Source organism: Harmonia axyridis, chromosome 2 (assembly GCF_914767665.1).
Source record: "Harmonia axyridis chromosome 2, icHarAxyr1.1, whole genome shotgun sequence".
NCBI lineage: Eukaryota > Metazoa > Arthropoda > Insecta > Coleoptera > Coccinellidae > Harmonia > Harmonia axyridis.
The window spans coordinates 52,864,817-52,891,575 of record NC_059502.1 but is presented as its reverse complement, the minus strand read 5'-3'; the positions used below and the strand labels follow the sequence as shown (position 1 = coordinate 52,891,575).

At 35.0% G+C, this 26,759-nt stretch overlaps 2 protein-coding genes and 1 long non-coding RNA gene across 3 annotated transcripts; 2 read left to right on the top strand and 1 right to left on the bottom strand.

Moving 5' to 3' along the window:
- The first annotated feature begins 60 nt into the window (after window positions 1–60).
- LOC123672292 (B9 domain-containing protein 2) lies at window positions 61–12,818 on the top strand. The gene is made up of 3 exons (XM_045606349.1): window positions 61–241; window positions 7,269–7,394; window positions 12,502–12,818. Exons 1-3 carry the CDS (start codon window positions 154–156, stop codon window positions 12,816–12,818), a joined length of 531 nt encoding a protein of 176 aa, XP_045462305.1. The 5' UTR covers window positions 61–153.
- LOC123672294 lies at window positions 5,407–6,893 on the bottom strand. The gene is made up of 3 exons (XR_006746244.1): window positions 6,351–6,893; window positions 5,786–6,299; window positions 5,407–5,723 (listed from the first exon to the last, which is right to left on the bottom strand). It is a non-coding gene; the product is annotated as an uncharacterized LOC123672294 (long non-coding RNA).
- Window positions 12,818–26,383, top strand: LOC123672290 (tectonic-1-like). Its single transcript, XM_045606346.1, has 5 exons — window positions 12,818–13,328; window positions 17,482–17,641; window positions 18,841–19,034; window positions 19,990–20,700; window positions 24,830–26,383. The coding sequence occupies exons 1-5, from the start codon at window positions 12,825–12,827 to the stop codon at window positions 25,250–25,252; spliced, it is 1,992 nt and encodes a 663-aa protein (XP_045462302.1). The 5' UTR covers window positions 12,818–12,824; the 3' UTR covers window positions 25,253–26,383.
- The last annotated feature ends 376 nt before the right edge of the window (window positions 26,384–26,759 follow it).

The following is a 26,759-nucleotide window of genomic DNA, read 5'->3' as shown; positions in this document are numbered from 1 at the left end:
TCTTATCTGGTTGCTAGGCAACGGATTGTTTTGAATTCAAACAGTCATCAATAAGTCTTAAATACATTATAGGCTGATTTCATGCAGTTTTAGTAATAGTGCTCTTAAACAGATAGTTTAAATGGAATATATACTTTGGCAGCACATTGTGATATGGCTGAAATACATATTATAGGAGAAGTGGATACTGCAAAGGATTTCAGAAAGCAGCATCTATTTTGCAAATGGTACATACAGATAGGTATGTTAATTCAGTTATTATTTTGAAGAGTGAATAAATGGATTGTCAGAAATGTGACATATTAAGCTCTAAATTTATTTGATACAGAATATATTTTAGCCATTTATTCCCGACAATCATGTAATAACAATAATTATAATAATAGAAAATCGTTCATAATTACTATCATGGACGATTTCATGTAGGTGACTATATACACAGATTACTTAGTTAGTCTGTGCTATATACGTTAAATTGTCTTATTGTTATTTCGAGATTGACGTAAACATTTGTTTCCTTATCTACGATCTACAAAAGGGGGTTGATCATAGATATCTCGATTCGTTCTCGAGGGAGTTTCTGAAAAATCATTGTTTCAAAATATTTCGGTATATATTGGTTACTACTGCATTACTGGAATGATTAATAGCAAAATATACGAATTGGATATTGGAATAACGCGTTTTTATTTTTTTAAAGAAATATTGGAGTTATTTGGATCAGAAAAGAATTCGAATTATATCTTAAATTTCTTTCAGAAAAAAGCGTACGTGTTCATTTTGAGTCCTATTTATCTGAAAGGAAATATGTTTTGTTTGTATTTAGCGATTTCAAAATTTGTGATGAATAAAAACACCTACGAATGAACATTTCTAAACTTTTATATCTGTTGTCTGTAGTAAAAATAGCCCAACTATTTTTGAGAATAGACTGAGGAAAAGAGTGAGTGTTATTGAGAATGAAAGAGGTTACTTTTTATATCGAGGACTACTCATTTCAGGCCACCATATAGTGTTTTGTTTATCGGGAGAAAGCACTTTTGAAAAATTTTTTTTGAAAACGTATTATCGATTTGGATTTGATTATTTGCATGGACTTAATTTTATTTATGTATTTTATAATTGAAGATACTAAAGGCAATTAAGGATAGGCCACAAATTATATACGAGAATAAACTAATGAAAAAATTCGTGAAAAATCATAATTTCATTGCAATCAACCGGTATTTATTTGAATTGACACATCGGGTGACGTCACGAATGGTTTGCGCTGATTGGTTGAGAGTTGTGCCAGGCAACCTGTCTAATCTATAAATCTTGATCTATAGATCAATAGGACTACTAAATTCTTATCGATATATATGTACAGAGCCGTATCTAGGTAGGCGCCTGTGGCAATATATTAGAGAGCGCCCCCCATTTTTGAAGATTTTTTTTCATCCATTATATTATTTTCTTATAGTATTTTTTTGTTTCTAATTTAGTTCATATATTTTCGTTAAAGTTTTAAAATAACACACAATATAGATTTTTACTTATTTTTATTGAAACCATTGAAATATTCATTTCATATAAATCAAATCGTCAATAGTTTGAATAACACTTCCATTCAAAAAAATTAAGTTGTCTGCCACTTCCTTCAAAGCTTCAAATCTTTTTCCAATTTCTATTAATATTTTATCAAGCACTTATACCAATTCAATTCTTAGTTTTGCATTTGCATCAAAAGATAAGCTTCATCACTGGCTAGTTCTCCTGACATTTTGGGTTTGCTTGACTCATGTAATTTTGCTTCAATTCCGATATTATATGCTTCAGTTTTTGAAAATTCCATCAATGGTGTGAAAAAGTTCTGTCTATACGTTTTTAATTCGTTCAATATCAAGCATCATTCGTGAGCTTTAAGAGGTATCAATTTGCTTTTCTTGCAGAGATTGATTAATTCTATTTATCTTACCTAACAGCATATGCCAGAAGTTAAGATATATGATGGCTTCATAATTTGATATCAAATTTACCACGGGCGATTCTTTGAGCTCGCGAAGAATTTCAATGATTGTACCTAATTGTGACTTCAAGGAATGTACAGCGTTTGCTTTTGAGGACCAGCGAGTATCGCAAAAACAAAAACCCTTTAAAGTGAGGTCGACTTCTGTTTTCAGTAATTCCCACCTAGAAAAAGTTCCAACAAAAAAATCATATATTTGCTGAACAGTTGCAAAGAACGTTTCCATGTGTGGAATTACTTCAGCATGCTGCTGAATGCTCACTAATTTAAGACTGTGGCAGTCTTCTTCTTCTTCAGCCCTCTTTCTGGGCAGTGCATGAAATAAATTTCGCATTATCATTTAACATCTTAATACGAGCTTGTGCACCCCTGTATTTTACAGCCATATTAGCTCCATTATCATAAGACTGCCTCTTACATTTTTAATATCCAAACCATCGGCGATAAATGTTTCTACGATTTTTTTGCAAGTCCACCTGTTTTTCGCGAGTATTAATGAAGTCAATAAAACTCTCCTTAATACTGCATTTTCTATTGCCATCAATATGCACGTAACGTATTATCTGAACCATCTGTTCTTGATGAGCTACATCTGTGGTACAGATATAGGGGAAATGTGTCTGAGACGGCATAGCTGATGAGATGGCATACAACGTGTTTCTCGGTTGACATTCAGAATTACGCGCCAGTTCAATGTGCATACTATAGAATAAGACGTAGTTAAACGTCTGCGTGAGTTCTAGTAAATTCTGCAGTAGTATTTGGTCAGCGCATGCGAGGAAAGTTTATCGAGTCGGCTGAAAATTTATAACAGCTAGAGTTTTCGGTGAATATTTGAAAGAAACAGGTATATCGGCGAGCGCAAATATTTTCTATTATTTCTGCATACACTTTAGTTTCAGAATAATATATTTTTTTTCATCTTAGTATCCACCATTGTTATTAAGAAAGAAAAAAGTGATGATGTTTGCTTCTGGGTGAGTTGGCATACGTGATATGCTGATGAGATGGCGTAGGTATGCCATCTCACCCAGTCACTTTGTTTAGTTTCCTTTTCGAGTAGAAAATTTAATTATGATTTTTCAAGGAATAGGGCGTTATCAACGAAAATCAACAATACATTCCTGGAGCGAAGAGAATATGAAGGAAGCGATAAAGGCAGTTCAGGAAAAAAAAAATGGGCTGGTTGGTAGTCTCAAAGACGTTCAATGTGCCTAGCACATTAAGGCGACGTGCAATTAAAAGTGAAGGGTAGAGGAAAAATTACATGGGGGGTCATAAAGTTACTTTCGATGAAACCTTAGAAAGGGAAATTGTTGAGCATTTAAAAAATTTAGAAATACGATTTTTTGGTTTTACAACAACCAACGTCAGAAAGCTTGCTTATGAAGTGGCGGAAGCAAAAAAAATTCCCCCAGATTTTCCCATGTCAAAAAAATGGCAGGATGGGATTGGCTAAAAGGATTCCGGGATAGAAATCCTAGTATAAGCCTTCGAACTCCAGAATCAACTTCATTCGCTAGAGCTAGTGCTTTCAACAAGCAGAAGATTCAAAAATATTTTGCCCTTCTTTCTGTTGTACCGGAAAAGCATTATTTGAAGGCTAACGACATATGGAATGTCGACGGATCAGGATTTTCAACAGTACCTTCGAAAAAAACTAAAATTTTTGCCATACGCGGCCGAAAACAGGTGGGAGTCCTGACTATAGTGCTGAAAGAGGACATCATTTCACTGTGGTCTGCGGTATTTTCCCAAGGAAAAATATGAAAAATGAATTAATGGACAATGGACACAGAAGATCCTTTCAATGGGAATGGCGATGAAAATGACGACATTGCATGTATATACTGCAATGACATGTTTTCTCGATCTCGTTCCAAAGAAATATGGCTCAAATGCAATGGATGTGACCAGTGGTGTCATGCAGAATGTGCAGGAGTTGACAAAAAAAATAAAAAAATGTATTTGCGAAATATGTACCTAGGTCATAATTTATCATGTACCTATGCCATCTCATCCACAGTGTTGAGGGTGAGATGGCATATGAAGACCTTGTTTGATTGTTATTTTACACTTTCATATTGTTATTATATTCAATTTTGAATGAACCATTCCATAGATTATACATTGCACTATAATTTCGTCTGGTCCTAACCTTTTTAAGATATTTATATTGATAGATATAAACCCAGTTCAAAAAGTATGCCGTCTCAGACACATTTCCCCTAGATAGATAGAATTTAAAATATAGGTACAAAGACTCGAAAACACACTAAGCCCTCAACGTAGTTTGAAAAAAGTGTATATTTTTCGCCGGAATAAATATGTGTAAATATTCAGGATGTCCCCGAGGGAGTAACAATACTGGTGGTAATCAACCCCCCCAAGATTTCCAAAATATAAAATTTCAGAATTCGCAAAGACGAAGAACGAAAAATACGGCAGTAAAAAATCGAAACCTTTTACGGTTTATGAGTATATTATCGCTTTCAAGAATGGTACTTTTATTGCACTACGAGCACGTCTATGTCTGGGGTTTATTATTTTCCTTCATCTATCCGCTTTGTCGGCCCCTTATTTGCTATCTGTGATTTTTGCATTCGTCATCGGTATACACTTACCCGTTGTTTTCGTTTTTTGTATCGCCTGGTGCTCCAATATTTTTTTCTTTTGATATTTTTGGGCGCCCCTAAGAACTTTGTGCTCGCGGCAAGTGCCACCTTTGCCACGCCCTAGATACGGCACTGTGTATGTATATCTGTGTCGCCATCTAGACTGGATAATAATATTTTATGAGACTGAAGGACTTCGCTCGATGACCAATAAATAACAATTATTATTATTATTTCACTCCAAGCAGGTTTTAACAGATGATAAATATTGAATATTTTCCAAATCAATTTTGCCATCGAAAAGAAAATGTTATTTTAGACAGGACAATGTCTGCTATTAGCGATTCAAGTTCATCTCCAAGCCACCTATCGGAAGAAACTGTAATATCGGCTTTAGGTACGGTAGGAGTGAAAGCTTTGACGGCGTGCATTTCTGCATTTTAAATTTTTATATTTTAGTGTTCGAGGAGTTATAAGAGTTGTGTTCTAGAGTTTCATCATTTATCTAATATTTATTTCAACATTATGGATAGTGATTACTGCCCTAAAATAACGAAATCAAAAGTGTTTTGTTGTGTTTATGGATGCAACAGTAGAGCAAACAGAGAACCCGTTTCATTCCATAGCTTTCCCAAGAATAACAGTTGTAAACTGGAAATAATTAGCAAAAGTGGTATTGTCGAAAAAGTTGATGTACGAAAAATTTGAAGTGTGGAAAGAAAATAACACCTTCCATGAAAGTTGTATGGGTTAGTTGTTATTTAAATAATAAATAAGTGGAAATAGAATAACTGGAATTTTATTTCAAAAAATATATTAATTTTTCAATTATTCATTACAAATATGGTGTAACATTTTCTCAATATATTTTTTTTTCAAAGAAGTTAACATATTATATGTGTATTCTTCATCAAAGGGCACCTTAATTTCAATGAATGAATTATTGCTTGAAAAATAAATAATAAAGTGGCAAATGTCTAAATTTAGGATTGCAATTCCCACCTGCACCTGTGCAAAGTATTTATGTTTTTTTTTCAGTTCATGATTATTATTCTCTTTTATAATATATTTACAATTCCCCAAGTCAGAGGCTTGCTTTGCTGAAATATAAAGATATTTTTTTTTAATATTATTTTCAAGATGTTGATGAAGAATTTGTTACCTTTGAATGGACACTTTATTTCTAAAAGACCATAGGGCTCGCCATTCTTTAACAAAATTCCGTCAGCAGAATATGCCAGCCATGGTTCACTTCTACATATCACAAGACCTATTTTTTGTATAGAAAACCCTGAAACCTTTTCGGGCCATTGGCTCGAATTTAATGCCATGTCTTGTATAGATATTCGAAAAATGCTTGGGAAAAAAATATTTACTACATTTCTCTTCCCAATCATTTTTCGAAAAAGTATATAAGTCGTAGCATCGTGAGCCAGTAACTCTATACTTCCTTTCTTCTTCCCATTGACCTCTATCTTGCATTGTAGATACACATATATCAATACTGTCAAACATAGTTAACTTATTATTATTACATTGAGTGCATCTAAAATTAATTTCAGACCCAAAATTGTGAAAATTCTGCATGAAAATGGAATTTTCTGCATTTCTGATAATGGTTCCATATATTTTCATGCAAAGATCCTTCCACATTCGGAACCTTACATAACCTAGTCCTGAAAATCACTCATTACAGTATTACATACGACATGAAAGTTATTACCTACTTATGAATTGCAATGCTCGATGAAGGCAATCTGGCAATTAAAATATTTCTAATATCTTCTCTTCTTCATCTTGAGATGTTATCAAGGGTCTTTTTGGGACTTTGTCCTTAAGGCAGGGTATTTTTAGAAGAGGTAGTGCTTTATATTTATTTCCAGTCTCTTTTTTTTTGTTTTTCCACCAGCATTTGATATCAGTGCTTGAAATATTTTCCAATTTGAGGAGGTCAGTTCTGAAATGATAAAAACCAAAGGAAAAGCAAAAAACCAACAATTATATTGTGTCTATATTATTGTTCAATTGGAAGTCCTGATTCAGACATAAAATAAATAAAAATTATACAACCTGGTAAAATGTAAGAGTAGAGCTGATATATGTTTACATCTGCCTCCTAATCCAGCCTTACAAGAACAGCTGAAAGCTGATATTGTTGCAGTTTCTTTAGTTGTTATTATTTTTCCTCTGATTTCATGAGGATCTGCTGAAAGGGCTGAAGTCTGCAAGCATAAGCCGAACAATTCTAAGCATAATACTAATACTTATATTCCCACACATAATTACATGCATTCAAGACCGCTTCTCCTAAAATGTTTGTTTTTTAGATAATGGACGATTATTCTTAAATTAGAATGAATTCACCTTCTATCACATTCCTATTATTTGGAGTTGCTTCCAAATACCGGAAATATTCAGTTAAACTGAGGAATACTCTATTTTCTTTGTCCATCATATTTCTTTCTTCACAAATAACACTCAAAATATTTTTGTTTACAATATCTTACCTTTAGCCGAAAAAGCATGCTGAAGAGGGCGCTGCCTACCCTTGAATCGGGAATATCTACTAGTAATAATCATAATGATTTTTAGGAGATTAAAAAAATTAGAAGATTGTTGAGTGTCTCACATTGATATTTTTCTAGGGAACAACTGGAGGGTATTATCCGGTAAAAAGGAAGGTCAAACTCAAGTTGCTTCGACCGAGTTTGAAGATATTTGTAGGTGGTCATATCCAATAGACCTTCATCTTGCTACATCAGGAATTCAAGGTAGGAAAAATATTTCTTTATTCACCTGCTAGCTTTTTGTATACTGATCCCGGGTAGCTATTTCAGTAGATTCACAGATTTTTGTTAACCCCAGACATCATAATATATGGGGTTAAAATCAGGTGACCTGAAAGAACAGTTTTCAGGGCCTCCTCGACCAATCCATAAATTACCAAAAATATCGTTCAAAAAGTAACTAACTACTAGCCTGTAATGATCGTATTCTTTTCATTTATTTCAATAAAATATTCAACCGATCAATTTTGAATGATGAACATGAGTTCGCCAATTTTTCTTCATTTAATTACTAGTAGTAGGCGTATCTTTCTGGTAACTTGTGACGGCGACTTTCTTCGGATTGTTGATTGTTTACTATTTCCCCCCTATATTACATCGGGCGCCAATTGCGATAGGTTGTCATTCCTTACGTCGCTCCCTATTATCGACCCTGGGTAGCTTTTAAACAGTTGGAGAAGGGTTCGATTCAATCTAAGGTAAGAGCGATTGACCAGTGGTGATTTCTTTCACTAAATGGCAGTAAATGTCTATGAGACAAATAAAAGACACTCTGACGAAACACACTATATTCAACACTATTCGTTTCCTTATGTACAACACCAAATTATATACAATACTAACCTATATATACCAAAATGCAAAAGGCTACTAAACACCAAAAGCAAATATTAACAATGCAACACGGTACGGAACGAGAACTAAGCGAGGTGAGCAGGTGGTGTATTTCATGCAGCAGAAATGAGTAAACAGTGAGCAGGCAAATTGAGCAATGATAAAAACGGTGCGGACAAGCGTGGAAAGCATGCAGAATGGCGTGTGAAATGCAGTCTAATAAGTCAGATGTGACAACCTATCCTGTGTTCCATAAGGTCTGGTTTGATACCTCTTTATTCGAGAAAACAAGCCTGAACAATACACATATTCGAATCAGGTCTTGTATCGGCGCATCCATCAAAATGGATATCAAGGGAATTAGGTGAAAATACTCTATCGAAAATGCAACTACGATCCGGAGATTGAAATGAACGACCCCTCTCTCCAAGATAAAGAGTTCTGCCTGGTGGTCCCAAATAAGAGACCCGACACACAGACTCTACTTGAGAAAGTTGGATCTAAGGAATAAATCCCCATCAGGGTATTCGTCGGCGCATCCACCAAAAATCTCAAGTCAGACTGAACAGGGTGACTCACCGAAATGACAACGGTGATCCGTTAATCGGAAATAAGCGACCCCTCTCCACAAGATAAGGAATTCTGTCTGGTGGTCCCAAATAAGAGTTGCTCGCAATAAGGGACCCGACACACAGATTCCGCTTGAGAAAGTTGGATCTTAGAAACAAATTTCAATCAGGGTATTCGTCGGCGCATCCACCAGAATGAATCTCAAGTCAGACCGTACAGGATGACCCACCGAAATGACAACGATGATCCGTAAATTGGAAATAAGCGACCCCTCTCCACAAGATAAGGAGTTATGCCTGGTGGTCCCAAATAAGAGTTGCTCGCAATAAGGAACCCGACAGACCGACTCCACTTGAGAAAGAAAGATCTAAGAAATAGATTTCGTTCATGGTATACTTCGGCGCATCCACCAATTCACGACTCGAGTCAGATCGGACAGGGTAATTCGCCGAAAAGGTCGCAGTGATCCGGAGATCGGAAATTAGCGACCTCTCTCCCTAAGATAAGGAGTTCTGACTGGTAGTTCCAAATAAGAGTTGCTCGCAATAAGGAACCTGACAGACAAACTCCACTTGAGAAAGAAAGATCAAATAAATAAAATGAATCACACTCGGAAAGTAGCGATGGAATACAGGAAAGTCACCGGTAATACAGACAGTAATAAAACGGGTCTTACCAATCCTAAGAACTTCTCACTTCACCACACGAACTCAAATTCTTTTCGTGCACGAGCTAAGTGTCAAATTCACGAATATAAAATACTGCACTAAAACGTCCGACGTTCAAAAAGAAAATTGTAAACCAAAAATTCAAAATTCAAAAATTCATCTTAATCCGCTCAATAACTATCAGAAAATATCTAGCTCGAAGACACCGACAAGAGTAACTAGGAAAATATCTTTATACTTCGAAGACATCGGCAAGAATAATTCTCCTTTTCCGAAATACCTCACTTGTAATTTCGGTTCGAAGGGGAAAATTTCGAGTCTCAAAATCGGCGGTGTGCCTATGAAAAACAAACGACAACATGTAAAAAAGAACATATTGAAGAGATAAAGTCTATCGCGGTGTCGCACGGAAGTTTTTATACATAGGCTGAGATTTTAAATTGCATCGTTATATTTTCATGAAATAAATAAATCAGAAACTACAGTCCATTCAGGAATTATTGACATCGAAGTAGGCCATGAACGTCTAGTCGCGGCTTTATTTCTGGTTACAAAAATATCACTAAAAATTACTATGGTTCATCATAGAAATAACCAGTTCAAATTATTTTCATCATTTTTGTATCCGAAAGATCCTGAATTTTCGGAATTACGATTATTACGAAGGGACGCATACAGTGATGATTTCATAAATTGAATTTCAGATTATATAACGTTAAAATATAGTGAAATGCTATCTCATTTCAAGGAAATCCAATGAAGAGATATCTATTCATTTAAGAGTCGCTTATGAAAGATCCCATTGAAGATCATTAAAATATTCATATTCCTTTTCACCAAAGGCTCTTCAAAAATTGTTGCATTACTGATGGACACTGGATACCAACCTGCTTGCAAAATTCTTATCAAATAACTCTTATGGATCATTTCAACTGTGGTGTCTAAACTGGTGAAGAAAACAGAAAAAACTGGTTGATAAATTTAAAAAGTGTAGCTTAGTGAATGGAAGAGCCATATCATAATAAGACAGAAATAAAATTCAAAGAATCCATTTAGTATATGAATTTTGACATCACAGTTGTACCGTAACTTTCAAAATGGGTACCAATTTATCAGCCGATGTGGTGTAAATTACTTTCTAAAGCCACTATTTATTGAAACTGTTCATGACATAAATGATTGATTAAACTTGTATGAAAAATATAGATACTATTTGTACTCGAGTTTTCTGTTTTTTATTGAAATGCTTTTATACTAGTTTCTATTAAATTACATAAATTATTTTTCCCATAACAGCTTTAACTCGCTCACTAAAAGCATTTTTGCATGAAATTATTTTTAATTTGTGAATTTCAAAATTTTATTGCATTCTATTATTATCTTCAAGTGGGTAAGAGGTGAAGAAATTCTTGAAGTTACTCTTCTGAATATATTTTTCCATTAAATACTCATTAAAAATTCTATAAAGCAATTGGAATTCATTAGATTTTTGGATTAATCATTGAAGAACAAAAAACAGATATAACAATACTTAATTTCAATATAGAATATAAATAAACTATAGATGCAATGCCAAGACTTTGTTTAGCAATCCAATTATAAAATAATTCTCTCTTCATAGATTTATATAATATAATCCTCATGATCACCACTGTCAAAACAAAACATCCAGGTAAAAATCCAAATATCCGGCATTCAAAATAGTGCTCCTTCTACTTTTACCCTTGAATATAATTGAAAAACATTTTGTTTTCTTTCTAGAGTCCACTGTTGAATAATGCTGGCATTTTCAAATAATCAAGTTTCCTCCAGAATTTCACATTTTGTTGCAAATATTCTCTGTATTCACCATAAAATCGTACTCAACTTATTATATTTTTCTGTTTATCAATAAGAAGTTTATGTAATGTTGTCTTTGATTGATTAAAATTCAGATGCTTTTTGGTCAAATTTCATCCAGGCTGATATATTGGTTGCTTTTGGCTTGGCTTCTGGTAACAATCAAATCATTCAATGATTCTTTGAAGGTGAAATCGTATTGCAAAGGTTTTCTTCCACTAATAATACAGGTTGTAATGACTTGCCTTCTTCTTTTTTCAAATAGTACTGTGAGAAATACTCAAATAAACTAATCAATGTGTGTTTGAAATTGATACAACTTTTAAGTTTCAAAATTTCTTCCATCAAAACCAGAAACAAAAACAAACTGAAATCTAACCTCTTGTCAATGACATTTCCAATGCCAACCCGAAATCTGCAATTCAAAATGTTACTGAATGAGCCAGTACCAACTTAATTTCGATTTTCCAAAGCCACCCGGGATGTCAATAATTCCTGAATGGACTGTATTTCAAATGGATTTTCCTGAACTGGACGAAAAATACCTTCACTGCTTTCGATTAAAATTTTATTTTTACCTACTCATATGACTAGTAGAATAATGATGGAATTTTAAACCTGTGGCAAATTATACTGGTGATTCTAGCAGAATAATTATCGAATTATAAACCTGTGGCAAATTATACTGGGTGATTCTAGTAAAATAATTATTGAATTCTAAACCTGGGGCAAATTATACCGGGTGATTCTAATAACGAATTTCACTTCGTTACAAACTACACAATGGTTTGGTCTGAAGGTATAAAAACGGATAGCTTATGTATTAAATAATAGTGAGTAATTCAAAAATAACGAGGAAATCAATAATTTCAATAATTTATTACCAAAACTGACTTATAACTACTTCTTGATAAACACTTTCTCGAAAACTGATGGCTTTAGTTATTGCGTCAACTGAACCCTATGGAAATGGAAATCCAGATGCAAAATACGCCATAGAGTGCCGTAAGAGAGGCCCAAATATTGTGCGAATGGAGGAATGGATAAGTTTGGATCTTTTTCATCATTTTCAGTTACATAATCATTTTCATAGTAGTAGATAAACGATACATATTGTTGAATGGCTAACTTTCAACTGAACATAATGGTTCGGACTGTTCGGAGGACAGTTCTGTTTGACATATGTCATTGACACAGGGCTGTGAAATCCGGACCAAGACACGGATAACCCAGTTTTTCGTAAAACAGTAGCAAAGGACCGTTGAATGTGTGAATTCAAATTTCCTTTTTAAAAATGGTATATTCTTTTCTGAATCATAGAGCACGAAATCTATGTTCTATTGTGGGAATTTCAGTGGATCAGCTTGGTATACTGATTTCATTTTCATCTTTTGTTTCAGGTTGGCCGAAATTATATCTTCAAGTATACCATCTAGACTGGTTGGGTAGAAGTCATCTATTTGGTTACGGTCTTCTTACCATTCCAACGTTACCAGGACAACACGACCTGGATTGCTATACTTGGAGGCCAGTAGGCACACTTCAGGAGAAACTCGTACAGTTCTTCTTGGGCGGAGGTCCTCAGCTGAAAAATCCGCTCATGATATTATCCGCATCCGATAGACGCAAAATCAATACCGAGGCTATGGGAGTTGTTTCTTTCAAAATAACAGTCATCTTCAGGAATTTTTTCGACTACGGCGTAGAGTACAACTGAAACGCGATGAATAATAAGTTGTTGTTAATTTTGATATTGGTTCGGGTTTGCACGTGTGTTTTTACTCGACTGAACCATGTTGATAACACGGTCACTACCATGATCACAACAGATTTCTATAATACCACTGAACTAACGACCGAATTTGAATATAACGTGTCTACCTCTCCCAATACGACTGACTTTTCAACAATTAAAACTAACGAAACCGTGAAGTTCACGAATAAACTGAATTTCGAGAGTGACGTAGGAGCGAGTTGCCTGTGCGATCTCCACGTCAAAGAGTGCGACATAGGGTGTTGTTGTGATGAAGATTGCTCCTACGAGAAGAAGAAAATCTTCGAACAATGTGATGAAATCGCAAGTGTCAATGTCGATAGGACTTTCTGCCAGTACCTGGAAAAGGATTACGTGAATTTTACGGTTCACGAATGGGAAATTCAGAATAACGATTTTTTGTGCGTGGCGAAAACGAACCTGCCTCCGTCGTTTACTCTGCAGAGGGAAAAGGTAAAATGTCAAAGTTGAACATTTATTTAGTTTTTATTCACTATACAATATATCTCTTAAAATATATGCTATTATATTATAAAGGCTTTTAAAAGCTATATTTTGAAAATAACATCATCCAAATGATGGTATCTACGGACACTTGTATATGTACAGGGTGGGCAAATTTCGATGTTTTAGCACTACAACTTTTGAACCAGAGGAGATAGACAAAATCTGATACCCACTTCTCGATCTCTTTTTCTGAGAAACTAACAAGGGTAGTATTCATTTTTGGCCACCTTCTTTTGTTTTCGAGTTATAAGCGAAAATTGGAAAAATGGCGATATCGAAAAACATTTATATCTCCGCTAATACTGATGATAGAGCTCTGAAATTAAAACATTATACAGGTACTTTTTTACGTAGAATCCAGTGACGTGCTCGTATTTTCAAAAGGGTTTTTAATTGCGAAGCTATGACCCAAAGTTATGTTTTTTCAAATGGGAACACTAGATTTTTGTGCCATTTTCTAAAAGCTTAATTTTTCCTGATTTCAAAAATATATAACATCGTATGATTCGTATAAAAATAAATAACAGAAAATGGTCAAAAACCTTTTTTCACTTAAGAGTCTCAATATTTCTATGGTTTCAACTTTTGATGAGCCTTCCTATAACAAGAGCAGTGTCCTTCCGTCAATCTGATTATTTCTATGCTTTTCACTTATTTCTACAAAATTCGAATCTATATTTATTTTATACAAATAGTTTCGAAAAGATAAACGAACTTGGAAAAAGTTTCCTAGGTAGCTTGAACACAGTTTCAAATATTCATCTATTGAAATATCGAGAAGAGGTGTCGACTGTGCATTATGCAATTGTTGTCATTATTAGGTTAAATATTATTTCTTGTTTGTCCCTTCGTAATTAAAATGTTGGGTTCAATCAGATATGCATTGTTTCATATGCTGTTTAAAATGGATTGGTACTTGTGCGTATTGATTCTGGAGACCTATGTAAATAATCTCCTGATACATGCATCTCAATACAACTCTTTCGATTGAAAAATTCGATCTTGTGGTTTCTCCGTTATTTCCAAATCAATTTTTAGATAAAAAATTTATAAAACATATCTAGATTCGAATTTTGTAGAAATAAGTGGAAAGCATAGAAATAATCAGATTGACGGAAGGACACTGCTCTTGTTATAGAAAGCTCAATTTTTCTGTGTTCATCAACAGTTGAAACCATAGAAATATTGAGACTCTTAGGTGAAAAGAGGTTTTTGGCTATTTTCTATTATTTATATTGATCCGAATCATACAATGTTGTATATTTTTGAAATCAGGAAAAATTAAGCTTTCAGAAAATGGCACAAAAGTCTAGTGTTCCTATTTAAAAAAAACATAACTTTGGGTTATAGCTTCGTAATTAAAAACCCTTTTGAAAATACGAGCACGCCACTGGATTCTACGTAAAAAAGTGCCTGTATAATGTTTTAATTTCAGAGCTCTATCATCAGTACTAGCGGAGATATAACTGTTTTTCGATTTCGCCATTTTTCCAATTTTCGCTTATAACTCGAAAACAAAAGAAGGTGGCCAAAAACGAAAACTACCCTTTTTAGTTTCTCAGAAAAAGAGATCGAGAAGTGGGTATTAGATTTTGTCTATCTCCTCTGGTTCAAAAGTTGTAGTGCTAAAACATCGAAATTTGCCCACCCTGTACATGTTCCAGTGGAACAGTGTAACAATCAAAACATTTGCATGATACGATATCGAATAAACGTATGTTCTCTTTCAATGACGAAGTGGGGATGGTCACATTTGCTCCGCCAGCTGAGGCTAGAGAGAGCGATACCGTGATTTTCAAATCACGTTGTGAAACGTGATCGTTACTCTATGATATTTAAGTTAAATTTAGGTTAACCAATGTTCTAGATCATTCGAGAATATAAAGTTGTGGAATGTAGAAAGAGGAATAAAGTTTGTAGCCAGCTAAAGTGTCTCATTGCATTCAGTCATTCAATATTATAAGTTTATCATTATAGTCAGGAGATCCTAGGATTATCTGATTTCCAGTTTTGCCAGCTCGTTTAGCGTTACCCAGGTTCAAGATCTATAGATTAGATAGGTTTCTTCGTAACTTTCAACTTGAATGGGACTATCCGGGTACATCATGAATTGTTGATGCTGATTGGTTAAAGTTACGAGCCAACTTATAATCTATAGTCATTGGCCAATGGCGATATGGCTAACGGATGATGCGTTAACTACACTATTTAACTTAAGTTACGAGCTTGCTTTACTCCCCTTCCGGGACCCTAGAATCGACAGATTATATACGCTATATATAAACGCTAAATAAACGAGAACCTAAGTACTCACTTTTACAGAGGAAATCATTTATGTTATTCATTGTCGAAAAAAATTCCTCGAATTTAATGGAATGAATTATCGTATATATTTTCAACCGATATGGTCCAACAACCCATTCCAGGGGAGCAACTTAAATTGATGCCGCAGCGCTAGAGCAGGCCGAAACTGACCATCCGCACTTCGTCATTGAAGGTGATCATTTGTTTATTCGATATCGTATCATGAAGATCTTTTGATTGTTGCACTGTTGCAATAGAACATGAGTATTCTCTGGAATAACGTAGAATATCCTATATTTCCGAATGTAATTATCAAACCTGTATATGGAGCTCTTCGTAGTAATTTCATTTTTCTTGTTTCTTCGCCAATTGGAATCTTCTAGTCGTTCAGGATCCCAGGATGAAAAATGATACCTCGGATTTGTGGTAACCCCTCTCATAAAAATAACAGTGGCTCAACCTCAACAGCACCAAAGCTAACTGTGACATTTGAGCTGTGGAATGATATCTCGAGGGTTTCAGTTGACGGTGGTTTTGCTTATTGAAACACACTGAAGACCAGTTCCATAATCGAAAGTAAGGTCTCATCCTCCGTCAGGGGCGGATCCAGGCGATGTCTGAGGGGGGGCTATAGAAAGTCACGGCTTATATCGATTAGCAAAAAATAGCGGAATTTTTTGTTGGTGCCTACTGAGTCAAGTATTTTTTATAGAAAGATGTATTTTAGTAACTCATATCATATTCAGTTTCCAAAATTTTTGTAGTACCAAAACAAGTTCAAACAATTTCATGAATATATGTAGATTTATTTCATGAGAAAACTCGGGCACAAGAAAATATGAGGTATAGAAAAAAAAAATCATTATTTTGCATAAAAATCAAGACTTCAATTACCACAGTTAGAATGATCCGATTTAGGTCGGATATGCGCCGTTTTGAAGGTTTGTGTATGCCTCTCTCATAGAAGTCCTAGTCGCTAATGGCAAAAAATTGAGACAGTCGATTTTCACAAGCCTCTGTTGAAATGAATTTTTCACCAGCAAAATTGTTTGCTTGGGGCCAGGTACGGACTATAAGGTGGGTGTATGAAAACCTCTGGCGAGTCACTATCGATGTATGTGGCCTTACATTGTCCCCATGGAACACAATTCCTCTCCTATTGGTCGCTTCTGGGTGATTACTTTCTTCAGAAGGTCCAAATGTTGACAGTGCAGTTCCGCATGCCCCCCCTGGATCCGTCCCTGTCTTCCGGGAGAAGTTTCTTTTACAAATAAAACGTGATCCATACACCAATTTCAAAGTTGAAGAAAGCTTTAAAGTGTTCTTCATCAGTAAGTCCGCATGGAAAGAAAAAGGTTCCTTTTTGTTCGCGCATGCACTATGACTACGATATATAACCTCGGTTGACCTGTCAATTATCTTCGTTTACTTTTACATTATACACAGAATACTAAACCACTTTTTCTTCTTTTTGTTAATGTAATTGCAATTTCTATGGAATTTTATCAAATGCTAGAAATGAATCACTAGTTCTCAGAATAGCCAACCCTAGGAAACTTGACAGTTACGAAAAAAGGTTGGATTATATTTATAGAACTGAAGCCACTTGCAAGCTCCCTCTTTAAAGGTGGCTTTCTTGTGAAGCGGTCTTTACCAAAAAGAGTCTTCTCGTATGGATTATGGAACTGGACTTAAGACATAATAGCCCTCAATGGTGTTGTAGAAGGATGATGATCGGTCCACTCAAGAAATAATAATCAATTAAGTTGGGTTTAATTGCTTTAATTTCTTTCAGCCTTTCAGAAGTTATACAGAAAAAGTATTACGGGTGAAAACAGAAAACTTCTGGCCCAATAATCACGTTAAAACTCGCACAGGAGTAAATTTTTCTGAACCTTATATTCAAGGAATTTCCATTAAATATGTTGTGGATAATTCAACACTGGATAAATTTAGTAAGTGAAAATTATCATTCATTTCTTCATTTTGAATTATATACTTACACGAATATAAAGTTTATGGGTTCACAAAGGACATAGTATTCAATGTTTAATTCAAAAAGTAAAATGATTCTATTACCGCAAAATTCATTTTACACAAAAATTATTCCGTCAACTACATGTTGACTAGACATAGTCATTTTACTTTTAGTCAATCCTCCATCTATACATATAATAATAATAATGAACCTTCTCTCAAATATGTCGCCATCTTCAGAAACTAACATAATTTGTAAGAATATATATCCCGGGGTCCCGATGATCCTAGTAAAAAAATAGCAGAAATGTGATATAGCGATACATTCTCACAGTCAGCCTGCAATCAAAGCATCAAAGTCAAATATCATCGATTCTAAGATTGTATTGGAGTACCGAAGAAAAGAGGCATTAATAACAAGGTCTGTTATTTAGTCTGGGTTTTCCATCACTCGGGGATTTGAAGAAATTAAGCGGCCAACACACTTGATAGAAAAGGAACAAAATTCACTGAACCTTTCTGTGTTATCAGTAAATGTAACAACAAGAAAGAGTTACAGGAGAAGGAAACAACCAAAATAAAAACACTCTGGAGGAATCTTCCTGGCTGGATCATTCCAAAAAGTTTCTTCGAAACTTTGATACTATAAGGTCTAAGAAGTAGGTATCTAGATCTTGGCAAAAAACGACCAGTGCAGATTCTGCGGGGCAGAGGAGGAAACTCCAGATCACCTGATGACGGAATGCCTCCGCCATAACTAGCTAACCCAAAAATTGCTTTGGACAAGATAGAAGTGAGGAATTAACCTCCTTGAAGCCATCCCAGATACCGTTCGTTATAAATCTGGAAGTGGAGGGGGAGCTGTAGATTACGACTACTAATGACAAGCACAGCTTTTTAAAGGGGCACAATTAGCCATTAGGTCGAGGGTCGAGGTGCAATGAAATCCTACTAAAATCACATCTACCTAAGGTCTCAACCTACTTCCACTACTTAACCTATAACAGCTCTAACACCAATCGCATTACTCTTTCATTATAAACTACACAATTTCATATATGTATGCCTCAAAAATTTTAATGTTGTCGTATCATTTTAAAATAATAAAAAGTAATGTAGGATCTAAATTTCATTTTCATTTTTTTTTTATATATTGCTTTCAAAACATTTTTTACAGAACTGAGCGATACCTTCTTTGGAATCGGATGTACCTCTCAAAGTGAGATCAACTATCTTCACGACTTTGAAAGTCAGTGTGTCCATGTGCTGAATGAGAATAACAATTTTCTGAAACCAGATTTCTATGAGTCTATTCTCTTCATTGCTCAACCAGAAGAATTCAATAAGACTGCTTTTAAAAATAAGTTCTTGGTGAGTTATTAAGTGCAATATAAAAAAAAATTAAGTAGCTCTACCGTCCGACAACTCAGTAGAATTGTAGAGAAAAGGACGATTGTATTTGAGTGAGCATTCGATGATGATGTTAAATAATAATATAAGATTACAGTTCAGAAGGAACACGTGGCTGCTCGGTTCAAAACAAATTTAGAGATATTTCTTCATACAAATCACCGATTTTTATGGGGTTTGCATATAATTTTCTTAAACACATAGAAGAAAGTCAAAATTTCCAATTTGCAAATGAAAAATGAAAAAAAAATCTGCTAACTTGAAACTACCTTGTACAAAGTACTGATAAACTTTTGAAATATTCGTGTAAAAAAAAACATACCAAAAATCATTACAAAAGAGGTAAAACTATAATTCCGTGAAAATCGAGCTGCCCTCTACTTATTTGCTTCGAAAAGAGAAAGAAGATGAATTGAATATACAACTTCGTATGCCGTACAAAGTTTGTTCATCGCAAGTACCAAAGTTTGACTAATACGGAAAAACCACGTGGTGGAAATCCCCCTTAAGGAAGTATTTTGTAGGACGTGTTAAACCATGATACTTGAAACAAAGAGAAAATAATATTTCATTTTGATCAACTACTCATCTACTACCTGGTTGTAACACAATTGGAATTTCTCTTTGAGAAGTAACCCCCAAGAAATTTTTTCTTCATTGAAGTTGCCGATCGAAGCAATGAATAATGCTGGATTATAATAAACGAAAATCCAATAGAGACATAATGTTTCTTATCTGAATTGTTGGTATTTTTTGGGGGTCGAGTATTGTAGTCCCAAAGCCCCCCTAGCTGCTCTAGTGCTTCGTAGAACAAGCAGAATAATTTTCAGAATTAAAATCTACCTCCCTTTTTTATGAAAGTAACTTATGATGTATTGATGGAAGTAAACTCTTATCTTTTATTTTTTTTTTACAGACATGTCCAGAACCTATCTGCTTGAGACCGAATTTGAAGATATGTACTGATGTTAATTTACGAGATTGCAAAGATGCTAATAAAACAAAAATTGCTTTTGGCTGTGACGAGGAACAAATACATATTAGTTGTCGGAATATCGTCGATTCCCTCAAATATACCATCCATCACAATGGAGTCGAAGGAATCAAAAACATTACCCTGCAGATACATGTATCGAACGTATCATGCGGATATGGCCAACAATACGAAATAAATCAGATTTCGTCGGTCGAATACAAATGGGCCGATGTCGAAACGAATTATTCCAATATTTTAAGCGGGAATCCGGGATACCTGATTGGGAAACCGATCCTAGTGGGAATTTTAGTCAACGGTACGATCTCGAGAGACGCCCACCAATACCGAGAAAACTTTTTGGTTCTTCCCCAAGAGGACATGGGAATTTGCGAAGTTGGAGAACACTTGTATCAGCCGATAGAGTTCGGTTACAGTACAGTTTTGTTATGTAAGATTAAGGGGTCGCTTCCTGTGCGAAATAACTCGAAACCCGTCGACATTTGCAAAAAATTGCAGACGGATATTTTTGAATATTGGAGAATTGTAGATACGAATGGGACTGTTCTGAATAGAACCTACGGACTATTTGGCAATGCGAATTCCTCGATTCGCGAAGAGTGGGGAGATATTCTTTTCGAAAAAAAGCCGAAGGTAAGTTGGGATGAATTTTCGAAGTACCCTAAATTAGCTCGGAACTGCGAGGTTCCACAATGTAATCATCAAACTGCTAATGTCCAATTTTATTGTATTATTCCAAAATATTGAATGCGTTCAAATAATACCTGGAATTTGCATAATAGACAAAAATGTTATTCATTTTCTTGGGTTTTCCAAGCAATTCTTCAACTAAAAAAAAGATATATGTAAAGGGTGTTTATTTAGAGCTATAGAACTTTAAATTGCAATAAAACAACGATGGATTGACATGAATTTTATTTATCCACAAGATAATCTTGTGGCATTACATTTTAAATATGATTTCTGGCATCCGATGTAGTCCAATCTGGACGTCCAATTTTCGATGACTTTTTCCAACATTTGTGGCCGTATATCGGCAATAACACGGCGAATGTTGTCTTCCAAATGGTCAAGGGTTTGTGGCTTATCCGCATAGACCAATGACTTTACATAGCCCCACAGAAAGTAGTCTAGCATTGTTAAATCACAAGATCTTGGAGGCCAATTCACAGGTCCAAAACGTGAAATTAGGCGGTCACCAAACGTGTCTTTCAATAAATCGATTGTGGCACGAGCTGTGTGACATGTTGCGCTGTCTTGTTGGAACCACAGCTCCTGGACATCATGGTTGTTCAATTCAGGAATGAAAAAGTTAGTAATCATGGCTCTATACCGATCACCATTGACTGTAACGTTCTGGCCATCATCGATTTTGAAGAAGTACGGAGTACGGACCAATAAGCGCACCAAACCCCATAAAGCGCACTAAACAGTCAGTTTTTCTGGATGTAACGGTGTTTCGACATACACTTGAGGATTAGCTTCACTCCAAATGCGGCAGTTTTGTTTGTTGACGTAGCCATCCAACCAGAAGTGCGCTTCATCGCTAAACAAAATTCGCTTATGAAAATCGGGAACAACGGCAATCTCATTTTTGGCCCATTCGACGAATCTACGCCTTATTTGATGATCGTTTGGCTGAATTTGATAAATTGCCAAACCAAACTGAGAATAAATCACTTGACAGCTGTTGAATCGGTCGCCATCTTGAACAGTAATGCCAACTTAAAGTTATATACCTCGAAAAAAACACCTTTTAGATTGTGAAAGTCCACCGAAATCAGTGAAGCTTTGAAAGAAGAAAGAAAAAGTTTGCGAACAATAATATAATAATTATTGAATTTTTGCAATATGCCATGGGTAGATCTTACAAAAAACATTAGAAATACTTTGCCAATTCGTGGAGCAATACTTCGTCGTTCCTAAAATCCTGCGAAACCATACAGAGGCTATACCAATAAGAGTTTCATTTTAAATAGCTCGCTATCTGAGCATCTTTCACTTTCGGAGCTGTCTTCTTTTGACATGTGACAAGTAAAAACTAAAAACGAAACGGTACAAGCTTCAAACATGCAGTTAACACAAGAATTCAAGCCGGTCGATCATCAGCAACGTCATATCTTCGCTTATTCGGTCCTAGAAATGCAACAAAATCCTAATCCGGAATTTCATGGAAAAATCCTCTCCAGTGATGAGGCCAATTTCAACCTCGGAGGCTACGGTAATAAGCAGAATTGTCGCATTTGGGGCTCGGAAAATTCAAGAATGATTGTTGAAAAGGCTCTCCATCCTCAAAGCGTCATTGCTTGGTGCGGGTTTTGGGCTGGTGGTATGATTGTACCTTACTTATTTGAAAATGAGGCTAGTGCAACTGTTACGGTGAATGGTTTGCGCTACCGAGATATGATTGTGATTTTTCATGGCCGGAATTGGAAAACATTGATGTGGACGACGTTTATTTTCATCAAAATGGCGCTACGTGTCACATTACCAACGAAACAATCCTTAATTTGAAAGAAAATTTTCTTCGGCGTGTTATGTCTCGAAGAGGTGATCAAAATTGGCCACCGAGATATTGTGATCAAAACCTTTGGACTTTTTACTTTGGGGTCACGTGAAAGATAAGGTCTATGCAATTATCTACAACCGATTTAAGGAATTAGTAAAGTTATCATAAGTAATTGCACAAGTGCATCAAAATTACCGATAATTTTGCATGACAGCGTGTTGTCATAAAAACTGCACGAGTTCATTTTCATTTTTGGAGAAAGAGACCGACACCGAAGGTGGAGGGCTCTTTCTCCAAAAATGAAAATGACCGAATGCAGTTTTTCAAAGAAAACACGCTGGAATGCGAAATTATCCGGTCATTTTGATGCACGAGATTAATTCGGGGGAATATTTCCCGAATAAACTGTTACATTACTTGTCAAACTGATTTAGAATGGAATTGCCATAGATTCGAACTGTGTAAGATGCATAGAAACTATGCATCTATGAACAGAACAATTATCGCAGTGCAGTTTCGCTTCCTACAATGCAATTATCGTAAGTAATATCATAAGGGCATCTAATTTTTCCGAAAAGAATCGAAAAAACACGTTGCTAAGTAATATTTTGACAAGAAGCATGAGTGCTGGTGGCAACAAAAATCCGAGTCGAAGACGAGGATTTTTGCACCTGCACGAATGCTTTTTGTCAAAAAATATTACTTTGCAATGTGTTTTTTCGATTTTTTTCACAGGAAAAATTAGATGCCCGAATGGTATTTGACAAGACTATTTCCTGAGTAACAGATTATTCTGCATGCATTACCTATGTATAGGTATTAATTTGAAAACAGATACTCAATTTCATTTCATCCAAAATACTAAAAATTTAATTATTTATGGTACAATGAAATATAAATTGCAATTTTGGTACACGGTAGGGGAATTGTTTGAAAGATAATGTCTTTAAATGGGTCAAAAATTATTTTCCACTTCACAGAATACATTTCTTGGATTTTTTTTGCAACGGTGTTCCACATTGTCTTCACAACTAGTTCTTTGTAATTTTCACCGTTTTCCTTCTTCATATTCCACGCCCAATCTTTCAGAATTAGGTTTAGTTGTTCTAAAGTTGTGTTTTCCATAAGCTCATAGTTCTTTGCTTTGCAGAATGTCATGAACTGTTTCCATATTGAAGTATGAGTTCTGAGGGTATTATACGGTATACTTTTCTCAATCGCCAGATCAATATTAGACGAAGAATCGCTTCCAAAGCGACTCATTTTCACGATATAAGCTGACTAACTAGCACTTGACAATAAAATCAGAAAAAATTGTTGAGCGTCGTTTTCTGGTGTCCTTGGAGATTATAATTACGTTTGTTTTCAAAGGTATTGTAATTTTTGGTGACAACAACTGTCAAGTTTTGCCGCGGGTAAACGCGAATAAACTGCTGACAGGTCCTGCCAAACAGTTTTTCCACCTAGAAACCATTTGTAATTCAAAATTGCGCGTTTCTGATTGGTGCAAATTACGACGAGGGAAATAGTCGCTGTAATTTTTGATAATTGTTCTCCAGATACATAGAATTTTTGACAGGAGGGAAATATTCGCTGTAATTTTCGATAATTGTTCTCCATATACATAGAATTTTTGACAGGAGGGAAATATTCAAGGAAATAGAGCCGCGAATGTGCGAATTGGTAATGGAAAGTGGCGGCCATACGGCTGATATCATTTTCCATCGTTAATGGCATACCTTCCTCTTTCCAATGAAATAAACATCTATTGATTCCTCTTAAAATATACCTATACCTACTCGTTTTCTTTCAATATCACAATGAAAACTCTTATTGGAAAACCTTATAAATAATGGGTTCATGTTTCATTGTCTGCATTAGCAGAAGCGTAAGCTAGGAGAACTTTCTTTGATATGTTCGCAATTGATTTCTGTTACACTATTGTTCAAATATCTCGTGTTCCTATTCGACTTCATAGCGAAGCATCATCATGCTCATCGAAAGATTCGATTCAGTGTACAAGCTCTGGACACTTGTATCTGATGGAAGATTTGTCGTAGGCGAAGGGTTTTCTGACTAATCGGTTGGAGTCAGTTGACTTTGCCCGGTTGGATTTATCCCAAGCGGTGCCGCTCTTCCGAGAGATGCGCAGTCCATGACTCCATCTCTTGGAAAAGCAAAGAGTCACTGCAATAATTATTGAGACAATAATGAAACTTTAATTCCTTAGATTTATCTTCCTTTTTCTTTCAGGAAATTCTGGATAAAATAACCGGTAGAATGTGGAACAAAAATAAAACATTGAGCTGTCGTGGATTAGTGTTCCAATTGAATGTGGATATTTATCATGCTAAAGTAGATGTCAAAAAGTTAGTGGACCAAGAAAAGATTCTGGGGATTATGAATCAATTTCACTTGTCCTCTGGAGATGAGTCAAGTTTCAATATCATCAATCGAACAATCACGTATGCGTTCGATTTGGATACAAGGGTAGCCTTCTATGATATTACATCTCATAAATCAAGAATTATAGTTGATGCACCTTCTCTAAATATAAAATTACCATCAGATTTTTTTTACCCTTTCGTTAAAATGGGAAATTCTGGTTCAATCCTCACTGTACATAACTTTTCATTAATTTATTTTTGTATTTATATAATTTCTCTTCACTTCTGATTTGATGTTGCATGAGTTCTAGTGTTAATAAAGAAATTCAATACGAAGTTTTATTATTCATTATCGAGAGTAATCGAATGGAATACTCAAATAAGAAAACTATTAAGATTTATTTCCTGAATGATGGAACTCCAGAACTCAATATATAAAAAAAAGACTTGCCTAACATAACAGTACTAGCTCTTGGTATCAAGCTTATTCAGTGGTAAGGAGGTGGATTTGCTCGTGGATTTGTAAGTGTGGTGAATCTATTTATTAGGTGCCAAATTCCTGAATTTACCAAAAGTATTGCTACTAAATAATATATTGCATATTTATTTAGGTAGTACAAATGGTGAATTATCATACATTAAAGTGGCATGAATTGTCAAATGTTAATGCTAGATGTAAATAAGAGATAATTACACACATTAAGTAAGGGAGAAAATAGGAAAAGGGATTCCTCAACAAAACCAGTGGCGCCTCGCTTGAGCTCAGGAAAAAGATCACTAATGTGCAAATCTCACGAAATCTCAACATTAAGCGCGTTCGGCAATAGCATCCGAGAGCGGACGGATATTTTAGTCACGTGACCGCAGATTTTACAGATACAAGATTTATCTGAAATAAGCGAACGGTACAGAGCATCCTGAGCTTCAGCTGTTATGTCAGTTCTTTGATATATGCATGTGGCGCCCCTCGTGGCTAAATGAAATGAAATCATTAGTAAAACATAATCAATATTCATAATATACACTTTTACTGTCTTGCCTGCTGAAGAGGCGTTAGAAATTTATGCTTTTTTAAAGTATACTAAGAAGTTTTGAGTTGATTTTGTTTTCAATATTGAAAAATATGGAAAAATTCTGAAGGTATGGACTTTAATATTATTAATTATTTACTGCAAGAAATTCACAAATTCATTACTATGTAGTTGGTTGCCACAATTCATATTACAATAAGAAAAAGTAGCTCGAGAAAGAAGGAAAGATATGGATTATTAGTGTGAGAAGAGTTTGATAAGAATATTTGAGAAATGATAGCAAATGTCTCTCATCTAAAACTTATTGTATTGCTGATCATATTTTGAGAGAAATGGCAACCTGAAGTATTCCATAAAATATGCAGTGCTCATTTTGTGTGAAACGTGAGGGATAATGATCATTTTTATCTAACCCAAAGATTTGCAGACGTTACTTTAAATTATGTTACGTTCATCTAATCTCATTCTACTCATTTCAGAAGTAAAAAAAAACGGATACCTAAGTCCTCTACAAAAATGAAAAGATATAGAAGAAAAATGGTCTGATCTAGTAGGAAGTATATTTCCAAGGAGGAATTACTTCTAAAATCTCCATTCATTTCATGAAGACAAAAATGTTTCAATGGAAGTTTAAGAAGGAAAAAAGGAATTTTCATGTCAAATTGATCCAAGTGATTTGGAAGATGATATCTTTTATTTTCATCAGTAATTTAATGGCCTATGGTGCCAAGGGAATGTGTGATGGGATAAATTACTGCCATAGGA